Source organism: Physcomitrium patens, chromosome 15 (assembly GCF_059467195.1).
Source record: "Physcomitrium patens ecotype Gransden chromosome 15, ASM5946719v1, whole genome shotgun sequence".
Classification (NCBI taxonomy): Eukaryota; Viridiplantae; Streptophyta; class Bryopsida; order Funariales; family Funariaceae; genus Physcomitrium; species Physcomitrium patens.
The window spans coordinates 9,787,538-9,795,948 of NC_143424.1; the positions used below are offsets into that span (position 1 = coordinate 9,787,538).

An 8,411-nucleotide genomic window follows, 5' to 3' on the forward strand; every position below is an offset into this window, starting at 1 on the left:
TACATGTCATTACTTCTTCTACTAATAAGAAAGTAATCGAGAAATATTAAATTTTTATTTAATATATTAAAATCAAAATAATAAATGAAACTTCAAAACCAACAAAAATTTCCAATACTTATATTTGACAATGTATTTAAATTATGATACTACTTCACCAACCGCATTTATACATGACTTAAAGATTTTCTAAATATATAAGATTGCTTTCAGTTTCAAAGTGTCAAAAAACAAACATTTAATTTAAACCTATGTTCTTAAAAGTTATAAACTTTTTAACTTTGCTACTCAAGTGTTTGTCATCTTAGAACTTCTCCTTTTCAAACATGTTATTATAAAGTTATAAATTGAGGTACTTAAAATCCATTTTCTAAAAAAATTGAGCAAATAATAACTCTGGTATGGATTTGATTTGAGTGCAATTTGATTTTTGTATTGTAACATTGTATAAATTAGAAACAAATTATTAAAAAATAGGTTAAATAAAAATTATATGTTGATGTAAAAATAACTCGAGACAGAGATTTTTTTTCTTAATATTATTTTAATTACATGATATTTAATATCTAAAAATTGTGTTTGAGCAAATATACATGTCTAAATAAATTGCAATATATTGAAGTAATTTAATTAAGTATAGTTTTTAGTTCTATGCATGGTCATTAATTTCTTAAATAAATAATATATCAAACACTATTCTTCTTTTGTTAATCTAATTAAATTAAGAATCTTGCTCTATCTTAAAAGTTTTTAATGATTCTTACTTATTATTATTATTATTTGTAGTATAAGATGAAGAGAATTATCATCTTCTAATAATTCCATTGATTTAGAATCTCATGTATGTGTGTATATATATATATATATATACACATATATACAGAAAAACCTTTCTGAACCTACAAATATATTATGTGATAGATAATAATCTTTGAGGCTAGTTTTACAAATATAACAAGCCAAAACTTTATGAAATAAACTTGATATTTAAAGTATGCATCATATATTGTATAAAATCATTTGTTATGATGATAGCTTTTGATATCTAAAGTATGCTATCATCATAACAAATGATTTTAAATATATATGTAGATATATATTAGATACTTTCTAAAATAATAATGATAAATGATAAAAATATAGTTTTTTAATGATTTAATATTGGTTGCAAAGTTTTATAAAAATTTGCCTAGATATTCGTACTTTAGATATCTATAAATAAACTTAATATCTAATCATCTTCATGTAGTTTTTTTTATTTATTTTAAATAAACAATAAAATAGTGTTAAATATAAATTATTATTACAATGGTTGAGTTTTGCACATTGTAATACAACTCAATCTTCAACAAAGAAGATACTTGGAATAAATGTTAGATATTTTAAAGACATCAACTACATAAACACCTTAAACAAAAAATATATACATATGATAAAGTTATAATTATATATAACAGTAAAAACTATTCAAATTATTGTAGCATGTTTTCTAAAGAAATAATCCCAAGACCCAACTTCTAGATAAATGTTGATCTGCACTGTCATTCTTAAGAGATTTAGTTTAGATAAGGTTTTGCCCTCTTACAATTAAATGCACATTCCTTCTAAGCTCAAGGGCAATCAACTTTGTAGAACATGTACTTTATGGACTTTTTCACATGCAATCAATTGCTTGGATTCTCTAAAATATTGGTAGGAGGGGTGCATAGTTCAAGGTGTGGAATCTTGTTTTAAACAAAACACAACTATTTATAAGCAATTTGATAGAACTAAAATTTTAAAGTTGACTAGAATGGACTGGCATTAGCATATGAGGTAAGAGCTGGGTACTTATTCCCCTACAGATAGGAGCAATAGATAATAGAGCAATACCATTACCAAGTAAATGGTGTTATACTTGGTGAGAAAGATGAGTGCCATACAAACTAGTCCACATGGTAAGCTCATTGCATTTTTTTTGTATGTCATCTTCCTTGAAATATTGTATCTTTCATCGGGCTCCTCTCATTGGCCCACTCTCACTTACATTCCTTAGGTCTGATACCTTGAACAGATTTTCTAAAAAGATTTAAATAAGCCTAGGTTCAAGTCTCCTCCAAAGTCCAGCTTGGAGTTGGTTCTCGGTGGCATTTCATTTGTAAATGCTAAAAAGGAAGAGAATAAGAGTAATGTTAGTGCTATTAAGGACTGTTTATCAGTTATATTCACAACTTACATGTACATGTTATATTGGTACTTTTTGTTTCATTGTGAAATTCATGAACTTCACTTATGTGTGGGTCTGTAGAAGAAACACCACTGATCACTTTTTTACTAAAAGAAGGCTACCCAACAGCAATAAATCATGAGAGAAATAACACTTGCATTTGTCAAACACCAGTTATAGCCACTAAATTCCTTGTCAAACAAACCTCATGCCGATCCTGTACAAGCGAGATAGGGAGAGACTTGAATATTCAGGAAGTTTGAAGTGGTTAACACTGCTGTCAAAAAAGCAGACCAGTGCTATGACGCCACACACTTCTTGAAGCAAAAAAATGCATCATATTCATGGCAATGTTGTGTTGAAATCCATTTGCTACTGAACTCAAGCAGCAATTTCAACTTCACCATCATCAATTTCCGTCTGCAAGTCCTTAGGGTCCTTGTTGTCTACGGTACAACCTACCGAAACGCAGGTACCCAAAATCTCCTTCACAGTGCCAGCCAACTCCTTGGCCATCGATCTAGGGGCCATGATCTTGGCGATCTCAATTACGTCGTCAAGGGAAATGTTACCGTTGTGCTTAATGTTCTTGACTTTCTTCCTGTCACGCTCAGGCTCTTTTAGAGCCTTGATTACAAGGGCGGCAGCACTTGGGACAACTGCAACCTTGGCCTGCGACATATTACAGATGGCAATGTGAATACATGTCACAGGGCAGAGCAGGCAAAGAATATTCCAAATTGAAAAAAGGTTTTAACACGGAAGTTTGAGAAGCCTTGATATAAAAAGCCACAGAAAAATGAACTCCCAAATCCCCACCTGACGATTTTGCACAGTGAGCTTGACCGTCACTCGCAGACCCTTCCAGTCCCTTGCGGTCTCCTTAGCGATGTCCTCACCAACCTTCTTTGGTGATAGACCTAGAGGACCAATCTTAGGCGCAAGCGATGATGCAGCACCAACCTCTCCTCCTGTATCATGGCAATTCACACGGTCTTATGCTTAAAAGATTTCCGAGGAAAGTGAGGTAAGTAACAAATTAAACCTAATCCTAAGAAAAATGATTGTGCCTGAACAGAAGTGATAGCCAAGAGAGGCGAAATTAGTACGCGAACAAAAAAAATACAACATCCAAATAAACTAGACAAAGAATGAGCACGAAAACTCTACAGAAAAATAGATTGCATTCTAGAGTGGATCTCAGATACATGGTTTCTCAAGCAACGTGTAGAACAAAAACAATGCTTGCGGAGCACGAACTGAAGAGCCAAACGAAAACTGTCACATGTGTGCTGATGTCATGTCTCCGTCCACAAAAACAAGTGAAAACATGAACACATATAAAACTGGAAATCAACCAGAGTAAACTTCCTAGTGAAGTGACGAACGACTTTACCCCTAAGATATCCAAGAAACTGAGGACACCAGGTCTGAATGTTAAATTAAAGTGAGCTTCAGACATTTAACTCTCCAGTCAGAGCTGAGTTAGTGAGTTGGTTCCTACAATTTGCTTCCGCTTAATAAGCCAGGCAATTTCAAATCATGCACAGTAAAGAGAATTTCGCATGCGAATTCAAATTCAATCTTGTAATACTTCCATTCTACGGTTTATCGAAACAAAAACATGCACCCGATAATAATTGATAATCTGTCATGTGATACCGGAATCGTAAACAAAGCCCAGTAATACGTCTCACGACACATCCTACGGTTCAGTCTGGAAGTTGCGACTCCGCAGAGGAGTTCGGCGACACAGAGTAGACAGAGCATGATATATGAGGTTTAAACAGCTGTCTAATCCTCACTAATTGAAGGGGTTCAATCTTGGTGTCAAATCACGCGCAATGTCTTCATACAACACATCCACGAACAAAGTCATTGATCCTAACCGCAGACTATCACTATTAAAAACATCGACATTAGGCATCAAATTTGACAAGAAATGCCAGACCTCGAAAACTCTAAGATGACTCCTAAGGAGAATCCAAGCTCAACACAAGTAACGAATCATGGAGACCAAAGAAAAGATCTAAAAAATCAAGATATAAGACGAATATTCAGAGCACCAAAAGAAGAAACAGACCTCAAGAACACTGACCAGTGCCACCATTCATGAACTCAAATCAACCAACGCAGGTAGTGGTTCGAAGCCAGCACCATTGAAAATACGAAGAGAAACGCAGAGAAAAAGAGTAAAGTCACCTGTGACACGCACATAGACCTCCACAATCTGCGAGGGGTCCAATTTGGGCGGCATGGTGGCTAGCTGGAGGGGGGGATGCGAAGCGCAACGCAGCTGAGGCAGGGGCGAGCAAACTGGAGAAGAGGGTCAGAGAAGTCCCTCCGTCCTGCTTTAGGGTTTCTCCAAAGCCCTAGGGGTTTGATATCCTGGTTGAGAACCGGATGTGTCCTGCCAGGTTTTGGATGCGTCCCTCTGTCTTGCTCTAGATTGGAGTCCTACGGATATGGAGCCTCACAGTGGAAGTGGTTGATTGTAGAGCTACATGTCGTATACATTCTGAACACCAAATTGCACTTCGGCAGACTATCACTTCGCCTTAACAAATTGCACTACTGAGTAGCATAGATGCTGAATAGCATAGAAATACATATCATTGCTTTAGTCGGTTTACAACTTGGAATCTAAAGCTGGTGTATGCTCGATAGGAGAGCACCCACTGATGAGTGCTGCCGTCAGACGAAGGTTGCAATAAAAATTCGACTGATTAGTGTCGAATGGATTATGAAAGCAAGCTAAACTACTGAAAATCGTTATCATTAAGCCCGAGATCTTGAAATTTCAGACCGATTGTGATCAGCGTGGTCGCTGTGTGGGTTCAAGGATCGACAGGCATGTGTACAAGAAACTGAAACATTTCACTCCTCGTCTCAGATTTACCCACTCTGATTGTATGACCGCTTCCAACCCAAAAGGTTGCAGTATTGTGGCTTCTAATATCTATAATTGCGTGCTCACACAATTTGCACAATTCTGACGTAGATTCAGTGGACGCACTCGCCAAGACAGGGCTTTTGTTTGCAAAATCCTAAACCTGTTTAGCGAGAATTAAGGGCAGCAGACCAAAATGATGTCAATACTCGGCATAGAAATTGCTTCCGGTGTGGACGATTTGTTGTAGTCCTTATTTTGAATCGCTACAGTGTGTCTGTGATCAGCTCATTGTGATGTTTCCGCCGAAACAACCTTCAATATTCGTCTGGGTTATTGGATGAGCCTGTTGGTTCGAGAGCATACCCATTCAACCAGTCAATGTATCGGCCGGTTACCATTACCACAAGGTTTGGGGCGAAGTTCACATCTGGGCAACAGGTATTCTGAAATGGTCATGTTCAGGGTTTTGCAAACGAAGGGAAAGTCAAGAAGAACGGACCAGAGGACTGGGGCCAGTTTGAGCCTGCAGCAAACTAGAAACTCAAAAAAATTGCGCGAACAGAACATGGACCCAAGGAGGATAATTCTACACTCCAGAATCTACACTTGAGCCCGAGGAAGCTGTGCATAAAATACAACTGCCCCGAAACCGCAAAGTGGTCATGCGGCGTTCCAGCCTGCCTAGTTTGACAATTTCGGTGAGGTTCATGCAGCGGAACATTTGCGACTACGCCAGAACGTTTCTTTGCACTTCCTCAAAATATCAGACAGTTTGATAAGGCCAATTCCTAATTTGTTTGAGAATCAACCACAATTCAACACAGATACGACCCCATGACGATGCCCTCATGTGCAGATGCTGTCATACTAACCCAGTGCATCCAGAATGACTCACTAAAAGGAGAGTCCGATCCTGTATTACTGCACTGGCCACATCTCTGTGCGAAATTACAGATCTCACCTGGCAAGGTCATATGCTTTAGTCAGCCTGATCTCCGTCTATACATGAGATGTACAAACCCTACATGCAAAACAATCGTAGTAACGTTCTCTTAAAGGTTGCAACCCTACCACTTGGTGCTGGACAGAAAAACGATAATAGAACATCATAATACAACGAGGACTAACACAGGCATCTACGATACCTTAAAGTATAGTCATTTACTCAATCATTTAAGTCCCAATCCTGCTGTACCTTTAGTAAAAATGACACTATTCTGTTAGTTACGAAGGGTTGAGTCAGTCGGCAAAAATGGTCCCGATGCCTAAATCTCAAATCCGTTTCTGATCTGCTTTGTTCCTATGACAGTAAGCGCAACGAGAATCTGTAAATTACACCAAGCAAAAAGCCATTTCTGTATACTCATTGTTGATCGCAGCAGAAGCTGTACTCAGTCCATACAAAAAAGTAAAAACAGTGAACATAAATTAGAAGGAAAAAAGATCAACCACACACCAAGAATCCTCCCTCCGGCAACCAAATTGGTAGAAAATCAACAAGTCTCAACACTGTTTACGTTTGAATTGCCGCGCTTCCAACTTGCGAACATAGCCAGAGGAGGTACAGATCGACACAATCTTCTCGAGAAACTCAGCCAATCCTTTAAATGAACCCGTATATACGGCAATAATATTAATTGTTTGGGAACACTGTTCGGCAACTACATGAAGAGACTTACCGTCCTTCAGGACGCAATAGCTCGCACTAACCAGTCTAAACTTGGATATGAAAAATACACCACCAGGAAGGATGGTATGGCAAACAACACGGTGATCAAGCAGTATAGAGCAAGCACTAGGGTGCTGAAAGGGAGCACGTACACTACAATGAACAGGAACAACAGGACAAGGGGGATTCTCGCCGTGAACTGCAAAAGAGAGGCCACGACACGAGTGCCAGATCGCTGCCAATGATGGAAGTTCCACCAATCGCCAACTGCCGCAACGGAATTTCCCGTCACGATGGCACCTGGAGAAGCGGCGCTGAAACCCACACGGCCTGCGCGGGAGGTTATCAGGGATGCAAGGTCGAGCCCAAACATCGGGGCTAGTTCTGTCTCATTCGTGCACGCTGGAGGGCGGCCGTGCTCCCCTTGAAGACTTTCCACAACCCACAGTAGAAAAAAATTCTTGCACGGGTACTTGAGTTGACCCTTCCACTTGAATCTAAACGTCAGGAATTGGCACCAAGGACAGGAAATGAAGAGCGGCAGCTGGAGCGGGAGGCCGGACAGTTTCACTGTAGCCCACTCCAAGTTCAGGACGCAGCTTTTGCAGAGGGAATGTCCGCACCACAGAACATACGGCGTGTTGTCTCTGTCATCCAAGATTTCCCAGCACACCGGGCACTCCAACCCTTCCTCCAAGCTCCGACTAGCTGAACCCGTGCCAATCTTCGGGTTGGGCGCCGGCTGGTAACCACTATGACACTCACAGGGAGCCATCAGCGTAGTTTCGTTCCCCAGTTCTTGCGACATAGAACCCCAAACCTTAGATCAAGACATTCTCAAACACGACCCCTAAATCTGGACTGTGTCTCGCTCTCGCTCGCTCGCTTTCTTTCTCTTCCCCCCTGCGGCTACGTCCGTGCCATCGCCATGGCCAACACACCACAACACACCCAACCGATTACTAACACTACCACGCGAAACAAACGGCAAAAGGTCCCAACAGGGCAACCCTGCCAAACGCCCCCACCTCGGTCTCGGCACCATGAAATCCTGCCTGCACTCCGCGGTATCAACTTATCCCATGGTTCCACGCTAGTTCAGGATAAAGCACAAACCGCGTAGGACGGCACAAAGGTCGAAAGCAATCTACCGCCTCTAGGCCCCAGCATCGTGAACGCAAGCGATTCCCTACTCTTAACCTACTACTTCCGGGTGTACGAATTTGGGGGGGAAGATCCTCACACGCAACACAATCGACACCAGCACCACGTCGCACTCCCTTCCCTTCGCCACTATAATGGCCCACAACAGCGAATTGGGATCTCTGGAGATTCTTCTGCTCTCTTCGATTGTCTTGTCCGTCTGCCACATGGTGTGAGGGAGGGATTCCCTCCTCCTCCTCCTCCTCCTCCTCGGTGTATGAACTCATTCCCCGTACTCAGTCACTCTGCTCCGTGCGGTGTCGGCACTCCCAGTCTCCGCGGAAACTCGTCCTCCGCGCCGCTTCCATCCGCCACACAAATGGCGTTGTCTTCTATTATGAAATCTACTCATTTTATATTTGGTAGAATACTAATAAATTAATAAGTGTTTATAAATATATATTAAATAGACCTAGACTTTAAGTAAATTGACCCATTCT

General features: G+C 40.3%; 2 protein-coding genes across 2 annotated transcripts; both read right to left on the reverse strand.

Annotated features, from left to right (window-relative positions):
• Nucleotides 1–2,437: 2,437 nt before the first annotated feature.
• LOC112292425 (large ribosomal subunit protein uL11x) lies at nucleotides 2,438–4,521 on the reverse strand. The gene is made up of 3 exons (XM_024540892.3): nucleotides 4,409–4,521; nucleotides 3,026–3,177; nucleotides 2,438–2,878 (listed from the first exon to the last, which is right to left on the reverse strand). Exons 1-3 carry the CDS (start codon nucleotides 4,461–4,463, stop codon nucleotides 2,588–2,590), a joined length of 498 nt encoding a protein of 165 aa, XP_024396660.1. The 5' UTR covers nucleotides 4,464–4,521; the 3' UTR covers nucleotides 2,438–2,587.
• A 2,177-nt stretch (nucleotides 4,522–6,698) lies between these two features.
• LOC112292424 (uncharacterized) lies at nucleotides 6,699–8,211 on the reverse strand. Its single transcript, XM_024540891.3, has one exon. It carries the CDS (start codon nucleotides 7,574–7,576, stop codon nucleotides 6,785–6,787), a length of 792 nt encoding a protein of 263 aa, XP_024396659.1. The 5' UTR covers nucleotides 7,577–8,211; the 3' UTR covers nucleotides 6,699–6,784.
• Between the last annotated feature and the right edge of the window lie 200 nt (nucleotides 8,212–8,411).